Source organism: Cajanus cajan, chromosome 2 (assembly GCF_000230855.2).
Source record: "Cajanus cajan strain Asha chromosome 2, NIPB_CcT2T_4, whole genome shotgun sequence".
Lineage (NCBI taxonomy): Eukaryota > Viridiplantae > Streptophyta > Magnoliopsida > Fabales > Fabaceae > Cajanus > Cajanus cajan.
Window position 1 is genome coordinate 20,236,173 of NC_138518.1, and position 21,202 is coordinate 20,257,374.

General features: G+C 31.8%; 1 protein-coding gene across 1 annotated transcript; it reads right to left on the reverse strand.

The window, feature by feature from the left end:
* Positions 1 to 16,498: 16,498 nt before the first annotated feature.
* LOC109793582 (ARM repeat superfamily protein) lies at positions 16,499 to 20,369 on the reverse strand. The gene is made up of 7 exons (XM_020353050.3): positions 20,114 to 20,369; positions 19,629 to 19,720; positions 19,380 to 19,530; positions 17,977 to 18,104; positions 17,720 to 17,878; positions 17,449 to 17,634; positions 16,499 to 16,961 (listed from the first exon to the last, which is right to left on the reverse strand). Exons 1-7 carry the CDS (start codon positions 20,319 to 20,321, stop codon positions 16,746 to 16,748), a joined length of 1,140 nt encoding a protein of 379 aa, XP_020208639.1. The 5' UTR covers positions 20,322 to 20,369; the 3' UTR covers positions 16,499 to 16,745.
* Positions 20,370 to 21,202: the final 833 nt, after the last annotated feature.

The window sequence follows — 21,202 nt, forward strand, 5'->3', positions numbered from 1 at the left end:
TAGTGGTAGGATTACCTAAACTCAAGTTTAGTAAGGACAAACTATGTGATGCTTGTCAAAAGGGCAAGCAAGTGAAGGCTAGCTTTAAAAGCAAAAATCAGATTTCCACAACTAGAACTTTGCAATTGATTCACATGGATTTGTTTGGTCCTTCAAGAACCATGAGCTTAGGTGGAAACTACTATGGTTTAGTGATTGTTGATGACTACTCAAGATTCACATGGGATATGTTTCTTGCAAATAAAAATGATGCTTTTAATGCCTTTAGAAAATTTGCCAAGCTTGTTCAAAATGAAAAGAATTCAAACATTACCTCTATAAGAAGTGACCATGGAGGTGAATTTCAAAACATAATGTTTCAAAAATTCTGTGAGGAACATGGTATAAACCATAATTTCTCAGCACCTAGGACACCTCAACAAAATGGGGTTGTTGAGAGGAAAAATAGGTCTTTAGAAGAACTAGCTAGAACTATGTTAAATGAAACAAAATTGCCAAAATATTTTTGGGCTGATGCTGTTAACAAAGCTTGTCATGTGTTAAACAAAGTTCTGATCCGGCCTATATTAAAGAAAACACCCTATGAAATTTACAATGGAAGGAAGCCTAACATTTCATATTTTAGAGTGTTTGGGTGTAAGTGCTTTGTGCTGAACAATGGGAAAGAGCAACTTGGAAAATTTGATGCAAAGGCTGACGAGGCAATCTTTTTAGGATACTCTACAAATAGAAAAGCCTATAGAATCTATAACAAGAGAACTCTAGTTGTTGAAGAATCTGTCCATGTTGTATTTGATGAGACCAACAAACAAGAGACAAGGCAAACTGAAATTGAAGACTTGACTGATTTTCTTGATCAACCTCTATTGGAGAGTGAAACTAATAATAAGCCTAAAGAGAGTGAATCACATGAAAACACAAAGGCAACAAGTGAACAATTGCCTAAGAAATGGAAAACTTCTAGGGACTTATTAATGGATAACATAATAGGAAATATTGGTAAGGGAGTCTCAACTAGGAGTTCCATCAAGAATATTTGCAATACTATGGCTTTTGTGTCACAAGTGGAACCTAAAAGTATTGATGAAGCACTAAAAGATGAACATTGGTTAATGGCCATGCAAGAGGAACTAAATCAGTTTGAAAGAAATGAAGTATGGGATTTAGTGCCATTACCAAATGATTATCCAATTATAGGAACCAAGTGGGTTTTTAGAAATAAGCTTGATGAATCTGGGATAATTATAAGAAATAAGGCAAGACTAGTGGCTAAAGGGTATAATCAAGAAGAGGGAATTGACTATGATGAGACTTTTGCCCCTATAGCAAGGATAGAAGCCATTAGATTACTTCTTGCTTATTCCTCTATAATGAATTTCAAGTTTTATCAAATGGATGTGAAAAGTGCTTTTCTCAATGGGTTGATACAAGAGGAAGTGTATGTGGAACAACCACCAGGTTTTTTGGATTTTAAAAATCTTAATCATGTGTACAAGCTTAAAAAGGCACTCTATGGCTTGAAGCAAGCTCCAAGATCATGGTATGATAGGTTGAGCAAATTTTTGATTGAAAATGACTATGTGAGAGGGAAAGTGGATAATACATTGTTTGTCAAGAAGTTTAAAAATGATACAATGTATATTCAAATCTATGTGGATGATATTGTATTTGGATCTGCCAATGTCTCTCTATGTAAAGAATTTTCTAAAACCATGCAAGGAGAATTTGAAATGTCAATGATGGGGGAGCTTACATTCTTTTTGGGGTTGCAAATCAAACAAATGAATGAAGGAATTTTCATAAGTCAAAGAAAGTATTGCAATGAACTTTTGAAAAAGTTTGGTATGGAAGGGTGTAAGTAGGCTGCCACACCAATATCAAACAATTGCAATCTTGACTTAGATGAGAAAGGAATAGTTGTTGATAACTCAAAGTATAGAGGTATCATTGGATCACTCTTATACTTGACAGCTAGTAGACCTGATATAATGTTTGATGTGTGCCTATGTGCAAGATTTCAGGCTAATCCAAAAGAATCTCACATGAAGAGTGTAAAGAGAATTCTTAAATATATGAAAGGTACAACCAATGTAGGTTTGTGGTATCCAAAAGGAGTCTCACTAAGTCTGATAGGCTACTCAGATTCAGACTATGCTGGGTGTAGACTAGATAGAAAAAGTACAAGTGGAACTTGTCACCTACTAGGTAGTGCACTTGTCTCATGGCATAGCAAAAAGTAAGCTTGTGTTGCTTTGAGTACAGCTAAGGCTAAGTATATAGCTGCTGGGAGTTGTTGTGCTCAAATTCTTTGGATGAAGCAACAACTAAGAGATTATGGAACTGAGTTAAATAAAATACCTCTGAGATGTGACAATACAAGTGCAATAAATTTGACCAAAAATCCAATTTTGCACTCTAGGACGAAACACATTGAGATAAGACACCACTTTTTGAGAGATCATGTTCAAAGGAATGATTGTGTTATAGAGTTTGTAGAGACTAGTAAGCAATTAGCTGACATATTTACAAAACCTCTACCAAGGGAAAGATTTAACCAATTAAGAATTGAACTAGGGATAATCAATGAATCATGTTTGAATTGATTATGATTTGAGAGTGATTGTTGGAAATGAGTGTGAAACATTGATGCATAAAAGAGTGTGTTCAAGAAGCAAATAAGACTTGGTGTAATTTGAAAGGTTAAATTTCTGAGAAGCAAAACTTCTCTGGAATAATCGATTATCTTAAAATATAATCAATTATTTCAAGTGAACCCATAATAATAATCGATTATTTGGGTAATAATCGATTATCTGGGAGATGAAGAATTCTAAGAGCCTCTGTAATAATCGATTATTTGGGCAATAATCGATTATCTGGTATGAAGAATTTCAAGAGTCTCTGGAATAATCGATTATCTAGGATAATAATCGATTATCTGGGAAGAGGAATCTGAAAGGCCTCTGGAATAATCGATTATCTTGAAAATAATCGATTATCTGGGCAAAGTTAGGAAAAACTACTCTCTGGAATAATTGATTATTCAAAAAATAATCGATTATTCATAGTAGATAGTGTTTTTAAAGGGTTTTACTGATACAAATAATCAATTATTTGTATAAATAATCAATTATCTGGGCGACTTTTGACATTTTAGAAGCATTTGAACGGTTATATGCGCGCTAAACCCTTAAAACCTCCCATAACTCTTCAGTTGGAAAATCTCTCCCACTCAGAACGTGCTAGGGCATAACCTCTCTCAAAACCTCTCTTTTCTTCACATTCTCTCAAACCCTTAAACCCTAACCTCCTCAATTCTCTCATTTATTCTCTTCTCCACCAAGATCCATTCATGGCTTCTTCCTCCAAGAGACCCAAGAAGCTTGAAGTGAGGGGGAGCAAGCGCCCTTTGCCCTCAGGGCAACTGATTTCCAAGTGGTTCGCAGATGAGAAGACCCAAGAGTATTATTTCGAGTGGTATGCAGGGCGAAGAATCATTCCTCCCAAGACTCTTAAGCTGGAGTGGTTCAAAAATGAAGGCTTTAGTTTTCCTACCTTGCTGGAGCACCAAGAACTTGGGAAGTTTTTGGAAATGGAGGGACCCTATTACCCTAAGCTGATCAGGCTATTTCTCTGCTTTGCAACAAGCAATGAAGGTATTATGCAATCAGTGGTGAAGGGGAAGCTGATTAAGCTTGACGGGCCAACATTGAAGGCGGCTGCCGGGCTGAGCGGCACGGGACGTGAAAAACCCCAACCCTTCAACTTTGGTGATTTTGAGGAGCTGACGACCTTCAGGGATTGTCAGAGGAATCCTGAGACCACCAACTACAACAAGTTTCTGCCGGGAGGTATGAAGAAAAATTCCCATTTGATTTCCTTTATTATTGCTTGGATGTTAAAACCCCGTTTACACAATCATGCCCAAATGTCAAGGGATGACATTTTACTGATGCATGTGATTAAGAAGAAAATCAAGATTGATTGGGTATCAGTCGTTAATGATTGTATGTGGAAAGCAAGACAGAAAGAGGATGGACCAATTCTGTATGCTCTGTTGCTGTCAAAATTTTTTGAGAATGCAGGGGTAGACTTGACAGGGGAGAAGAAAATAATTCTCCATGCCTCTAAAAAAATTGAGAAATCTTCCTTGCATCACATGGGGATGCTCAAACAGGAAGACAAGTGGGTATTCAAGGGAGATGTACCTCCAACCCCTGAACCGGCAACAGATGAAGATGGCGTTCCGTCACATGATGAAGACCAGCCACCACAGGTTGAAGCTGAACCTGACCGGGAGCAAAAAGAAGAGCCTAAACCATTCTCTCCATTCGAGCAAATCATGATAAGTAAGGTTGACGCTATGATGGAGATGTCTAGAAGGCATGAGTCCTTGTTTTCTAGTATTCTTGATAGGTTTGATGATCTTGATCGTGAGGTGAACCGACTCAAGACTCACCAAGGCATACCTGAAGACTCGGAGTGATTTCTGCTTTGTTCTGTTGATCAGTTTTTAATTAGGACTTTTAAAACTATTTTTGAATTTTAATTTCAATTTGGTTGTAATATTTTTAATTTTGGAACAATTTTATTGCTTTAATCTGTTGAACAATTTAATTTCTGATGGAATTTGAAGTTTGAATTGCTGATATATTGTTTTGAATGGTGTGACAAATTCTGATGTGGTTGGTTGATGCATTGATACTCTATTTTTGAGCATGTTGATTGATGTTCTGTTTTTGGACATTGATATGTGGTTTTTGATATTTGATTGGCATAATTGATAATGATTGTGGACTTTGAATTGTACTAATGTACTGCACATTGTGATTTTGGTTGACAAATGAATGTTTTTGTTGCTGATCATATGATTCTTATGGTAATGAATTAGATATTGTGATTGAAGATAACTTGATAAATTTGAAAATTTTATGTTCACAAAGTTTGGATGTTGATCAATACCTATGATGTGTTATTTGTTTTGGTATTGTTCTGAGCACCAAAGAAGTATGCATATGGCTTATATTGTATATTATGAACAAATATGGCTTGATTTGTTTTTGATAATGCCAAAGGGGGAGAAAGGTTGTTGTGTGTGTTGTGCTTTGCAGGTTTTGTGTTTTGCAGGTGTTGAAAGTGAAAGAAAAAGCACAATGGTTAAAGCCTAGCTTGGTTTGTCATGGTTTGTGTCATGGTTTGTCATCATCAAAAAGGGGGAGATTGTTGAGATTAGGGGAACCTGAACTTGATGAGATCACCTCTGAGGCTTGAAGAGTTTTGATGATAATAAATGTGTGCCAAGGACAACAACAACTTAGAAGGCAAAAACAAAGTCAAAAGAAAGTGCTATGTAATAGGAAATAGTTTATAAAATGTTTTGATTGAGTTTATTTGTTGTGTGTGCTATGTGCATAACCTAAATCTATATCTAAACTGATTAGGGAGTGTATGATGATGAGTTAAAAGGATTAAGAAGTTATTTTGAGACTTAAAATGAAGTTTTGAAAACTAACTCAAAATAATCGATTATCATTAAATATAATCGATTATTCCAGCAACAGGCAAAATGGGATGCCTTGCTGCAAAAATCGATTATTTGTGAAATAATCGATTATCCCATAAATGACTCTCTGGAATAATCGATTATCCAGCAAAATAATCGATTATATTGTTCTTGGTTGGTTTCCAGAAAAACTGAAGAACAAAATAATCGATTATCTGGTTCTGAAACTTTTATAAATAGTTTGAACATTTTGAAACTTCAGAACAGAGTTAGAATTCAGAATCAAAATTAGAAAAGCGTTTTTGTAGAGTCTTTGTGACAATCTTGGAGAGTTTTCTTTGTGAATCCAAGAAGAAAAACGTTTGTGAAAAACTTTGAAAGGATCATCATCATCATCACATTCTTGAAAGGGAAGAGATTAAGATTTTCTTCTGAATTCCAGGTGAATTCGTTCCTTAATTCTTTGTGAATACTTGTAAATCTTGAGAGGGTTTCTCAAGTGGTAAAGAATTCTTGTAGTGGGTTTCTACAAGGGGTGCTTTCTTGGGGTCAAGAAAGTGGTTATCTTGAATGTAGGAGTATATGCATGTGTGGTATGCTTGTAAACCTTTTTCATTAAGATAGTGAAACAAATCTTGATCAGGTTGTGATTGAGGACTGGATGTAGGTCACATGTGGAGTGGCTGAACCAGGATAAAAGACTTGTGCAATCTTCTCTTACCCTTATCTTTTACTTTGTGTAATATCTTGGTTGTACATTAAAGAAGATGATTCTTGATTAACATGTGTGCATGAAAAATGTTGGTTTAAACTGAATTAAAGCATTACATATTGGTGTAAACTTTGAACCTCATTGTTTTGTAATCAGGAAAGCATATAGAATTCATTCTTCTATAACAAGTCTTTAAGAAACTTCATTGTAAATTCATTTTTAGAAAAGTTTAATTGAAATAAAGATCCTAAATACTCTGAAATTTTTAAAGTGTCATAGAATCCAATTCACCCCCTCTTGGATTGTGCCATTCTTTTCTAACATATATTGTCTCATTATTGTTGAGATGATGGAGATTGTTAGAGATGATGGGACATCTTGAAGACTCCTGAAGATTATTTTAGTTTTGATGATGTATTGTATAAATGTTGTTTAACCCTATGCAAAAGGATAATGTATTGATTGTAATAGGCATGCGTGTATGTTTGTTTATGTTTGATGATGATGATGAATGCTTAATTCAATAACTAATCAAGTTATTTAAGAAATCAAGAATTTGATTTTTTTTAGTATTTCTATGTATAAATGGTATGAAAGCCTCTAAAGATATTTTGTTAGTTTAAGTTTATGTAGATGATATAATCTTTGGATCAACTAACACATCTCTTTGTGAGGAATTTGTTTCAAGTATGCAGGGCGAGTTTGATATGTCGATGATGGGAGAACTAAGTTTCTTCTTAGGACTACAAGTCAAACAAATGAAGAAAGGAATTTTTTTACATCAAACCAAATATAGTAAAGAACTATTAAAGAAGTTTGACATGGAGAATTGCAAAATTTCAAACATCCCTATGTCCACTAACTGTTATCTAGATAATCATGTTGCAAGAAAGGAAGTTGAAGAAACAAGATATAGAAGAATAATTGGATCGCTCTTATATCTCATAATAAGTAGACCAGATATAATGTTCAACGTGTGTGTATGTGCTAGATTCCAATCTACTCCTAAGGAATCACACTTGAAAGCTTTGAAAAAGATAATGAAGTATCTCAAGGGAACTCTCAATGTAGGATTGTGGTATCCTAAAGCTGAAGCCAAATATATAGCAGCTAAAAGTTTTTGTGCACAATCAATATGGATCAAGCATCAACTTCAAGAATTTGGATTGAAGCTAGATCACATTCCACTAAAATGTCACAATACAAGTGTTATCAACATCTCAAAGAATCCGATTATGCATTAAAGGACAAAGCATATTGAAGTATGACATCATTTTATAAGAGATCATGTGGCAAAAGGTGATTGAAATATTGAGTTTATTGATTCGGAGAATCAATTAGCTGATATATTCACGAAGCCACTACCAAAGGAAAGATTTTACAAGCTTAGAACAAATCTGGTATAATTAGTGAGTATAATCTTGCCTAGTCTCAATATATATACTTGTTTATTTGATAATTGTGTGAATCTTATATGAAAACCATATATGTTTGATTGAAATATGCATGATATTTGATTGTTCATACTTAGGATCACACTATTACACTAAAAAAAACTTTTTCTCTGTAATAATCAATTACCTCACGGGTTAACCAATTATTATTGAGAAAATAGGTGATAGTGCTTTTGCTTCATCATGTTAATCAATTACTACTTTAGATAATCGATTACCCTGGTGATAGAAAGCTTACTCAGTTTCATGTGCTCTGTGATAATCGATTACCACATATAGTAATCAATTACCCTTCACCCTGGAACCAAAAATCCCTCATTCCCTGTCGAGATAATCAATTACCACATGTGATAAATTGATTACCTACGACGTAACTACTGAAAAACCCCTCATTTATGAACCCCTTAACTTCCAATGACCTTATAAAATTACAACCTTTCACTTCCAAACCTTTTCTCTCACATTCTCACTCCCAAACCCTAACCACTTTCTCTCTAAAATCAAAACCCCTCTCTTATGTGCTCTTCAATCAACAATAGAAGATCTTCGAAGAGGCAAAAGAGTGAAGCATAGAGAAAACCGAGACTACCCACAACCTTCAAAACCAACTCAAGGAAAATCCTTTGCAAGAAGGAAGAAAAGAGAACCTTCTCTAACTGAATCTAAGGAAGACTCTCCACATCACTGGTCTTCAACCAAGACTCAAGAGGAAACTTTCAACGAGTCATTTGCTTGCTGGAAAAGAAGGTTTTAATTTGTAGAATTTGTTATCTGCTCAAGGTCTATATAAGTTTATCAATCTGAATGGACTCTACTATCCAGACCTGGTTCATGTCTTTTACTATAATTTGCATAAGGATGATGATTGTGTTTTGGTTTCTGAAGTTAATGGTATAACCATTACTTTAACTAAAGATATTTATGATAAGGTGGATGGATTGAAAAGTACTAGTATTATTCCAAATTTTGCTAATCTAAAAGTAAAAGGTCTTGAGATTAACAAAGATGTTTTCTTTGAAAGCATGCTAAGGGACGCCTCTGCTTGGGAAATAGACAAGGATGCAAACAAAAGGAACAGTAAGAAGGTCACATATAATGTAGGTGGTCTATTTACTAAAGATAGGCTGCTACATTATTGCATTTCATGGGTGTTGGCTGCTAGGGGGAGCAATCATGCTCTAATGAGTGAGGATGACATGATTCTCATGGCTGCCCTTAAAAATGAAATTAAAGTCAACTGGATTTATATGTTGGAAGACACAATGCTGAAGACTAGAAGACTTATGGACTACAAATGTCCTAATGCTCTGTTAATTAGCAAGGTTCTTGCTCATTACAATGTACCTCTACTAAGTGAAGCAAAAGAAGCAACAAGGGAAGCTCATGATGTGAAGGATCGTGCTTGCAAGATGATGAAACTAGTAAAGACTACTAGAAGATGGAAAGCCAAAGATGAAGTAACTTAGGAAAACACAGATGAACCATTGGAAGCTGAAGCTGGAGTAGAAGTTGGATCTGAAGAAAAACCACTATCTACATTTGAATTGTCATTGCTAGCTAAGCTGGATGATATTAGGGAAACTCAAAGGCGTGACTATAGTGAGCTCAAGGCTTGTTTTGAGTCTATCTCTGAGCGCCTGGATGCAATGAACATACCGTAACACAGAGGACATTTGAATATCCTTTTCCAGTAACAGACTTGGCAATCTATTACCCTGAATGATAATTGATTAACAATGTTACCTTGAAAACTCTTGATTGAATCAAGTCATATTTCTATGTTTAAACACTTGGTAGTAAATTACCTTTTCATGATAATCTATTACTTTATGTTTAAACATGGAAATACTAAGTAATCAAGTTCTTGGTTTCTTAAAAGCTTGATTAGTTCTTGAATTAAGCATTCATCATCATCATCAAGTATAAACAAACACACATACATGCCTATATCTATTACAATCAATACAATATCCTTTCTCATAGGCTTAAGCAACATCTATATAATACATCATCAAAACTAAAAAATCTTCAAGAGTCTTCAAGATGTCCCATCATTTCAACATTTACCACATCTTGCAACACAATCGTTCACACACTGGTGAAATTCTAGAGGAATACTTACATAACATGAACAACGAAAGCCATATTTCACCTTACATACGTATGTATTGGAATCAGTTTCTCACTTGACTTGGATAAATGGTGGAGTATAATTAGCTTATGCAATACCCAACATAATCATGACCATAATCAAAACTCAAACATATTTTATCTCAATCTTTGCCATAATTCTTAGCTAATCGATTTCAAGCTATCTCAAATTTTTGTGCAGATGATAAATTCACTTTATGATCTATAGAGAAAACAAACACAAATTTATTGGTGCAAAATAGAACGTGAAAGTCAAATAATTCTGACCCCCTTATGAAAAAATTAAATTAATCGCATCTAAAACTTTAATTCATGTGTTCTTTTGGAAAGAAAAAGAATGCATATTTTGTATGAAATTAATGGCTACGGACTAATTGTGTATAACACCCTTACCCGATCAACTGTTCCTAATTTATTGTTGGTTTAAATTTTTAGTCATACACAATCATTCTAGCATGTGCAGGACACAAATATGATGTTTATTCTATACATGATTAAAAGTTACTACAAGTTTTATTATGTATTCAGTCTATTTTCAATTATAGTTTCAATGATTTTTAAAATTTGTAACTAATAATTATTAATATATTTAGTTAATATAAGAAATTATTTTACAATCAAGATATATTGTCTCTGTATATCTATGTTCTTTGAGGGTTTGTAATAATCTACCTGTGTCTCTGCTTCCAAACTTATTTTTGTTTTATTCCCAATTAAACAATTTCAAAGTTTATATACAATTGACGAAATTGTTGGACCCTTTTCACGTGTGACTAAAGAGCATTATTTTATTGTAATCCTTTCTACTATGATTTATTTTCAAAATAAATTCATAATAATTATAAGGTTTTCTTGAAATTCGACATGGCCGATAAATGGTAACGAAATTTTACAAAAGCGTAGGAAATTAAAAAAGAAACAAGTAGTTAAATCAATGTTTATTTTACGTAATTACTTTTCATTGATCATTCCTGTGATTGTTACATCATATTAGTCTAATGAAATTGTTGAAAAATACACATCATTTTGATTTAAAGATCGCGAACATCTAAAGAGTAAAAAATTTAAGCAAAAAATAAATGACAAAACATTATCAATATAGTTATAGAGAATAAGTAGTTGTTAAACATTTAAAATGGGAGAATGTGAAAAAGAATAATTACCAACAATATTGTCACTAGAGTTGGTCAACCACAACGAGTAACTTAAACATGGATAAAATTAATGGACGGTTTACTACATCTTGCAACACAATCGTTCACACACTAGTGAAATTTTGGAGATATATTTACATAACATGAACAATGAAAGCCACATTTCACCCTACATACGTATGTATTGGAATCGGTTGCTCCCACGACTTGGATAAACGAAGGAGTACAATCAGCTGCAATACCGAACATAATCATGACCATAATCAAGACTCCAACAAATTTTATCTCAATCTTTATCGTAACTCTTAGCTAATCAATTTCAAGTTATCTCAATTTTTTGTGTAGATGTTCAATTCTCTTTGTGATGTTAGGAGAGAAAAAAACATAAATTTATTGGTGCAAAACAAAACGTGCAAGTCAAATAATTCTGACCCCTTATGAAAAAATTCAACTAATCCCATCTAAAACTTCGATTCACGTGTTCTTTGAAAAGAAAAAAATGCATATTTTGTATGAAATTGATGGTTACGGACTAATTGTGTATAACACCTTTTCCCGGTCAACTGATCATAATTTATTATTGGATTGAATTTTTGTCATACACAATTATTCATGGTCTACATGTGCCTCTGCTCTAAACTTATCTTTGTTTTATTCCCAAGTGAACAATTTCAGAGTTTATACGGAATTGATGAGATTGTTGGACCCTTTTTACATGTGACTAAAGAAGGTTATTTTATTGTAATCCTTTCTACTAAGATTTATTTTTAAAATAAATTCATAATAATTATAAGTTTGTCTTAAAATTCGATATCACCTACAAATGGTAATAGAATTTTACAAAAGCATAGGAAATTAAAAAGGAAACAAGTTGTTAAATCCATGTTTATTTCACGTAGTAACTATTCATTGATCATTCTTGTGATTGTTACATCATATCAGTCTACTAACATTGTTGAAAAACAACTCATCATTTTGATCGAAAGATCGCGAACATCTAAAAAGTAAAAGATATAAAAAAAATGATAACATATAATCAGTATAGTTATATAGAATAAGTAATTATGAAACATTTAAAATGGGAAAATGTCTAAAAAGAATAATTACTAATGATATTGTCACCAGAGTTGGTCAACCACAACGAGTAACATAAACATGGATAGCATTGGTGGACGGTTTACCATATCTTGTAACACAATCATTCACACACTTGTGAAATTCTAGAGGAATAATTACATAACGTGAACAACAAAAGCCATATTTCACCCTACATACGTGTGTATTAAAATTGGTTGCTCCCTCGACTTGGATAAATGGAGGAGTATAATCAGCTTGTGCAATACCCAACATAATTATGACCATAATCAAAACTGCACCTGATTTTATTTCAATCTTTGTCATAACGCTTAGCTAATCGATTTCAAGTTATCTTAAATTTTTTTGTAGATGTTAAATTCTCTTTGTGATTTTTAGAGACAACAAACACAAATTAATTTATTAGCACAAAATAAAATGTGCAATTCAAATAAATCTGACCCCTTATGAAAAATTTAAAATAGTTCCATCTAAAACTTCGATTCATGTGTTCTTTTGGAAAGAAAAAAAAAATGCATATTTTGTACGAAATTAATGGCTATGGACTAATTGTATATAACACCTTTACCCGCTCAATTGATCATAATTTATTGTTGGTTTGAATGTTTAGCCATAAACAAACATTCTAGCATGTGTAGGGCACATATATGATGTTTATTGTATATATGATTAAAAGCTACAATAGGTTTTATTATGTATTCACTCTTTTCCCAATTAAATCAATGTTTATTTCACGTAATAACTTTTCATTGATCGTTCTTGTGATAGTTAAATCATATCAGTCTACTAAGATTGTTGAAAAAAATTCTCATCATCTTGATCGAAAGATCGCGAACATCTAAGGAGTAAAAAATATAAGCATAAAACAAATGATAAAACATAATCAATACAGTTATAGAAAATAAGCCACTATGAAACATTTAGAATGGGAGAATGTCAAAAAATAATAATTACCAACGTTATTGTCACCAGAGTTGGTCAACCACGAGTAACTTAAAACATAGATAGCATTGGTGGACGGTTTACCACATCTTGTAACACAATCATTTACGCACTAGTGAAATTCAAGAGGAAAATTTACATAACTTGCACAATGAAAGCCACATTTCACCCTACATACGTATGTATTAGAATCGGTTCCACCCTTGACTTAGATAAATGGAGGAGTATAATCAGCTTGTGCAATACCCAACATAATCATTACAATAATGAAAACTCTAACAGATTTTATCTCAATCTTTGCCATAACTCTTAGTTGATCGATTTCAATCTATCTCAAATTTTAGTGTAAATGTTAAGTTTTCTTTGTGATGTTTCGAGAAAACAAACATCAATTAATAAGCACAAACTAAAATGTGCAATTAAAATAATTTTGACCCCTAACGAAAAAATTTAATTAATCTCATCAAAAACTTTAAATCACGTATTTTTTTGGAAAGAAAAAAATGCATATTTTGAATGAAATTAATGCCTATGGGCTAATTGTGTACAACACCTTTATCCGATCAATTGATCATAATTTATTATTGATTTGAACTTTTAGTCATAAACTATCAATCTAGCATGTGCAAGGTACAAATATAATATTTATTGTATACATGATTAAAAGTTACAAGTTTTATTATTTATTCACTATTTTCCCACTTATAGTTTCAAAGATTTTTAAATGTTTGTAACTAATAATTATCAATATATTTAGTTAACATAAGTAATTATCAAAACATATACTAGTCAATTTTTCCTAGGGTACGTGAAAGTCTAAGTGACACCCCCTTAGAACACTTTTACATGTACTAAACGAACTATGAAAGCTTGTAAACTAGACGTGTCCCTAGTGAAATCCTAACTGATGCTTGGAAATCCTTAGGACACTTCCACAAGCATTTACGTTTCAGATATTGCAAGTAATACAACCAAGGAGAGATGAGAGAACACCAAAGGCTTCCCAAGACAATCCTAAAGGCCAAATACAAGTTTAAGAGAACACAAAAATGGAAAAGAGCTTAAACAACAAAGAAAGATAAATAAAATTCAATGAAGCACAAATTAAATACAAATATGCAAATCAAACAAATAAAAATGAATTTGGTGATGGATTTGCTTTCCAAGGGAAAACTCCCTCACTAAATTCGTTGCTAATCTCCTTCCTTAAAATTGTTCTTATAAAATGAGCAAACAAGTTAGTCTCACAAAAAGTATTTCTCTCAAGTTCAAAGGTGCTTTAACCTTTCCAAGTTGTTTGAAATGGTTCCAATATGTATCAAATTATCCAAGTCTTTCAAGTGGTGAATTTTTAAAAGTGCACCTACACCACAAGAATTGACAATACACTAAGAGAGACATGTTTAAAATGCTTAACCAAAAATCTAAATAGTGCATTTTACACCTACTAAGACAACTCTAGTAGTTTTTCCACTCTTACTTGACACAAAACGACAAGGACATATTATACCACATCGAAAACATATGTTAATGCTTGTTGTGAATGCTTTGTCCCCTACTATATGATATTTACTCCAAGAGTACTATATGATATTTACTCTAAGAGTAACTCTTAATTGAGTTACTACATTCAAAAAAAGAAAAAAAATTATGAATTTTTTTATGAATTTTACAAAAAAAAAAAAAACAATTATACAAATTTAATGATATTGTCAAAAATATAACTACAACTGTCTCCGTAAATTTTTCTAAAAGATTAAAATATTTTTATTATATCTTTTCATAAAATTTTAATAAATATAATACATAAAATTTTTAAAAGCTTATACATGAATGAGGCAACTCGAGTCTTAATATAAAGCTCGAATCACAACATAACGTATTCAATTGTAAATAACTCATTATATAAAATCATAGTGCCATAAACACTTGCAATCTATTTGATGTGAAACGAAAGTCTATCGTTATATACTCCTAGTTTAGCAAGCTGCAACCAAATTAGTTTAACTTTCGACGTAGAACAAGGATTTAGTTTCACTTTTCTTTTTATTCATCCCATAAAATAGGAAGAAAAAAAAAAGAGGAAGGAAGGAGTCTAGCGGAGGAGATGAAACACCTAAATAGTAAATACATAAAGGCCGGATTTGATGCCCCAAAATTAGAAAGATGACGAGCAACTGCGCTCACCATTCTCAAATGATATGAACAAGAGAAATATGTCAAGCAATGTAAGATGTAAAATCAGTTTGCTTGAACTTATTAAAAAAGCAAAAAAAAAAAAAAAAAAAAAAAGCTTTTTCAAACAAATGCTTCTAAAATAAGTAATTTTTAAAAAGTAGGTAGACATTTTTTTAAGGAAAAGTAAAAAATTACTTTTAAAAAATAAGTTTAGAGAATCATGTCAAAACATAAAAGTGTTTTTTTTTTAAAATAAAAAAACAAAAATAAGTACATTTATAGAAAAATAAGTTTATAAACAATCGGACCTAAGCTTTTGAAATACAAAATAAAACGCAATCTCTAAGGTTAAAAAACGCGACCTTATTTTTAGGAAAATAATTCGTACATCCATTAATAAGATACAAAATGAATGCCAAGAATCTATTTAATAAATAATCTGTATATGAAGTACCTAAATACATTTGATTATAACTATTTTTTATTTCTTTTCAAGTTTTCGCTACTTTATTACTTCATAAAAAAATGTTTAACATTATATATATATATATATATCTATATATATATATATATATATATATGAGAGGAGAGTTATAATAATATTGATATAACTTTTACTAAGTATTGCATGACTTAATAATTTTATATTAAATGTAAATTTTCTAAATCTAACCGTTAGATTGAAAGTTCTTTACTCATAGATCATGTCCAAGATTTTATAATAATCTAAGATAATTTGATATTTTATTCTTATAAAATAAAATTGACGTAATATATACATTTCAAAATATACTAAATATAAATATTTTAATTACCTTTAAATTACTGTTCAATTTTAACAAAATTTAATATAAACATATAAAGTGATATGAACTTCCAATCTAACAATTAAATTTACAAAATTTATATTTAATATAAAATTATTAAACGATGTTAAACTTAGTAAAAGTTATACTAATATTATTATAACTTTTTCTCTCTCTATATATATATGTATCTATATATATATACATATATATATATATATATATATATATATTGAAGTAAAAAAAAAAACATTTTGTGTCTTAGTGTATTCTATGTAAAAAATAACATAAATAATATAAAAAAAATTATTCTAAATATGTGAGTAATTAACAATTAGAATGTGTCATAAATTTTTAATAGTTATTTAAAGGGTGTGAGATGTTTAAAAATAAATTTAAGTAGAAAAAAAATGAATAAAATTAAATAAAGAAAATATGAGAGGTAGGATATTTTGAAAGTTAATAAACAATACAGACCAGAGAATATGTACACCAATGAGACGTATTGTAAATATATAGACATACATTAATAGTATAGATAAATAAAAAGTCTATAGGTAGAATACAGTTAAATCAGAAATCACAAATGCTAGTAAATTTTCGGGGATTAACCTGTACAACTGTAAAAATTAATATTAATAGCTTTAACATGCATTGATCAAACGTCTAAAGAAGAATCAAAATTGTGAGAAATCTCTAGAAACTAGATAATGATACAAGATCAACAGCATAACTTTAGGGAGTTGCAACTCATTTTTGCTTTACCAGCTTTCTATGGAAAATATGTTCCACTTCAACACGAAGACTTTCCACATCCATCACGTAGTCTCTCTGATACTCATCCACCATCAAATCATGCAACAACTGCCTCATTCTGTTCAGTGCATCACCTAAAGCACAAAAGTCCTTGAAAACCCAAGCTTTAGTGGTTCTTAATTGCAAGAGACTCTTAATCGCAACAAGGGCCTGTTTAATACATCTCAGAAGAAATGCCATAAATCAAACCAAAGGCTCAACATGAACTGCTAAAAGGACCAATTTGTGAAGACAAGACTTATAGAAGAATGTATGCCCAAATATAATCTGCATGCATGCACACTAAATTGAAATAAAGATCACCTGTAAATGAATAGTTTAAAACAATCCCTCACTCTCATTCTACTGAATATACTCCTTTGTTTCAAATATAATACTATTTTTTTTCCTATTTATCTCCTTAGGTATGTCTACTGTCTCCCAGAAATGCAAAATTTGTGAGCACATTGAGACAGAATACATTGAAACACAGGAATGGTATTGAACAATTTCATATGTAGACATACTAAGAACAATAATATGAAAGGGGTGCGATTCAAAATGTTGGTTTTTAAGAAATTTGTATTCGTTAGTCACAAGAAAAGAGGTCTTTTGACAATGTTTTAACTATAATTATAGGTGCTGTGTCAACAATCACCTTTTCTTGGAGATCAAGGTCGGTTGATGCAGTTAAATCAACCACTGACTTCAACAGATCTTGGTCATTAAAAAATGGTGGTTCATCTCTATCTACATTTTCTAATTGATACTCTGCTAGATCAGCCAATAAAAGTACAGCTTTCCTCCGCAGTCTGATATCAAGACTGGCATTGCTCAAAATATCCTAAAAATTTATCAGTGTCATTTGCCAATTCTACCAAGTAATTTCAAAATAAAATTAAAAAAGTATTAAACCTTAGATAGGTCACCTGAAGCATCCAACCTCCAGCTTCAGCATAAAACAACTCCTGACTATCTAAATTATTGCGAATCAAAGCTGAAACAGCATATAATGCTTTATTGGCTTCTTCTATGGAATTAGACTTTACCATTTTCATCAGCCTTGAGAGCACTCCAAATTCCAAGATCTGGGATGTTGAAATTTGGCAGCATTACTATATTGTTTAGGTTCCATCAATGCTTAAAGGTTCGTAAAATTCCATTAATCATTAAACAAACAACAAACCTGCTGCTGAACATTTGGATTATTTTGACTAGCTTTCCCAATAACCCATGCAGCAACTGTCCTTATACCTGGATCAGAGTGGTTAAGCTCTTTTGTAACTGCAAGAAGTCCCCCAAGTTTGTTTAAATCTGGTAAACACGAGAATATCTATCAGAAATACACCATTACACAGGAAAGAAGAATTCTAACACGTGGAAACAAAAGCAAAATAAAAGTCTTAACTAATGCTCTTTTGTATCATATATGAAAATCTTTACCATTGTATTATAATAAGTGGATGAGCAAGTGACACATAAAAATAGAAAAAGAACACATACCACTGTCTGTTCTTGACGTATGATTCAATAGAGAGCAAAACACAAGTAACGTTAGATCATCCACTCTGTTTATCTATGTTAATCTAAAAGTATTTAGAGCCTATTTGGATGCAAGTTAGAAGTGTTTTTAGAAGTTTCTTTACTGAAAATAAAGAATATTTTTCAATAAAAAAACTCAAACATTTCTATACTTATATTCAAACATTCAAACAGGCTCTTATTACCTTATCTTCTTTTCAATTTGTTTCCAACGTTCAGCTAACATAAATCACGCAGGAAGTAATACTGACAAGATTCCAGGGGAAGCCAGTATTGAACGATTTAAAGCACATAACATAAGCAGACTTTGAGGCTTCTAAATTTCAAAGCATCTATTTGGAGATGAGGAGTACAAGAAATACACTCTCTAGCACACTCTTCCCAACAGTCTCTCCTATTAGTTGAAATTCATGAATCCCGCTAGTTTGAGAATAAGAGTCACCAAATCAGCAACGAGACCTATGTATTTAGAGGGACCCACCCGAACTTTCCATAGAGAGTGTGTCAAAACAAAGAGTGTTAGAGAGTCTGATATTAGCATTTTTTTTTCCTGGAGATTGCTAAGAATGACTTTTCTAGTGCACGCATCAAGTTCTTTAAAAATATAAGAAAGGAAACTCCTATAGCATTTCTATACTAACAAAATAGTTAATTTTCATACTTGCCTTCCAAGGCTAAGAGAATACATATTTATAACTTAATAACTACTGAGGATGATCCTACAATAGTCATCATTCTATTTTGGGAAGAATGAAATAACATTTAAACTAAATACATTATTATCCTAATATCTAACACCATCCAATGAAGTCCTTATGTCATTTAATTTTCTTTCTTTTGGGCCTAGAATCCTAACAAACACTATATTGGGGATCAACAAAGCAAGGTTTTAATTCCAGTATTCAACCGCAATTTCACAGCCGTTATACCATGGTTTAGAGGTTCCCCAACTGCATCACACGAGCAATTGCAGCCAAATCAACCGCATTTGCCATTTGAATTCATGAGTAAACATCATGGTATATGAAAACATTCATACACACCCACCATTTGCATTATCGATCGGCTCCACAAGCTCAAGAAGCTCCTGCAAAGCACGGTGCCTATCTTCCAAGGATGTAGAGACATTATTCAAGTCACGTACCGCAATTTTCATCAATTCACCATCAGAAGGCATCTTTATTTTCTCCAGTGTTTCCTATTTAATCGCCACCATATAAGTGAATAATCAACATACATAGCACCACACACACGAGAAAAATTAGTAGAATTAGTTTATGTGCAAGTGACATGCACCTTGATTTCTATTTGACGTTTCTGCAGATCGCTTGCCGAAAGCCGTTGCTGAGCTTCTGCTGATTCCTTTAACTTTCCAGGATCAGAATGACCTATGCAAAGATAATTTAAAAAAAAAAGAAATTGATTATTTATAGCAATGAAAGTAAAAAAATATATATAAAATAAAAAAAATAATACAGAAATTTAATCTCATATTCAATTTAACCAAAGGAGTCTTATAATTGCAATTTTGATTATTTTAGTCTCTTATAAAGACTCCATGATATTATTATTCATAAAGCATGAAAAATTATGTATTTCATCCATCAAATCAATTCTTATGTCGCGAATTTCGAAGGCTAATTTGATGCATGAAATACATGTTCATTGTTCATGAGCTAATGACAACACATTATTTAAAAATAACATAAACAACCTTATATTTTATATTTTAAGAACTCGAAAATAAATAAATAAATAAAAGAAGAAAAACAGCATCATACTTATAGCCCACTGCAACATGCCGTCGAGTGAAGAAAACCCGCCGTCGGAGTCGGAGTCGGAGTCATCCGTGGGCGGTGGCGGATCGGATTCCTCTGCGGCGGTGGGCCATAATAGCCCGCCGGAAGTGTGGTTGTGTTCAGCGCCGCCAGTCGCCGCCGCAACAGCCGCCGTGAAGAGAAGCAGACAGAGGCAGAGTGTTCGGTCCATTAAGAAAACGCTAAGCCTCCAGCACTTGCACTTCCCTCCTTCGCGTTCCTTCTTCCCAGTATTTGTATTTTTTTTTTTCCTTACGAAGGACACGTCATTTAGGTGTATAACAGCCGTTGATTTCAGATCCAAAGGTTTGAAACTTTTGTGATGCTTCGACGCTGTAATTTTCAACCGAAAAAATACAAAGCAAATAGTATTATTTGTGCATTCTTTTTAATGAATAAAATTGGTCGATTCTGAACCTTAATTACATAGGATTTAACTCCTCTAGAACTAGGAGTGTATTTTAGAAGAAAAAAATCGTAATAGTAACAGATGATTAAATTTTCAATGATTGAGAATTAGGATAATATTAAATACATTTATGATAAAATTTAAAATTAATTAAAATATTTATTATTTTTTAATCAACAGTTATTATTACATTATATTTTTAATGAAAGAATTTTCAACTTTAAAGCAGTCAAATCCAATTATATATAACTAGTATAAAAATGAAACTTCATATCTACATGTAATTTAAAAGGGTGTGAGTAGGGAGTAATTTTTGTAGCTATCATACAAATCAATTATAGTTTTGTAAAACTAATAATTTAATTAATTTTGATTTAATTAATTATAATTTTCTTATGTGTCATAATTTGATTGGTTAGAACTTGTATTTTAATTTAATCTAATTAGACATATTTATTAATTATTCTAAGTATAACATAATAAAATTCTTTAGATTCTATTGAATAATTTTTTCATAATTTTTTAGCTTAACATTTTAGTATAATAAATTTTTTAAGTTAAATCCTTACAAAATTTTAATTTAGATACTTATTTTCTTAATTGTATGTATTTTTAATCTATACTCAATAAATTGTCTTTTAAGT

Bases quoted from the DNA above. Each gene is read 5' to 3' on its own strand.
- LOC109793582 (XM_020353050.3), bottom strand. From the start codon at position 20,321: ATGGACCGAACACTCTGCCTCTGTCTGCTTCTCTTCACGGCGGCTGTT. The intron at 19,721-20,113 runs GTATGATGCTGT...ATCTTTGCATAG, and splicing joins CATGTTGCAGTGGGCTATAA to GTCATTCTGATCCTGGAAAG. The intron at 18,105-19,379 runs GTGGGTGTGTAT...CGTGTTTACCAG, and splicing joins GCCGATCGATAATGCAAATG to ATTTAAACAAACTTGGGGGA.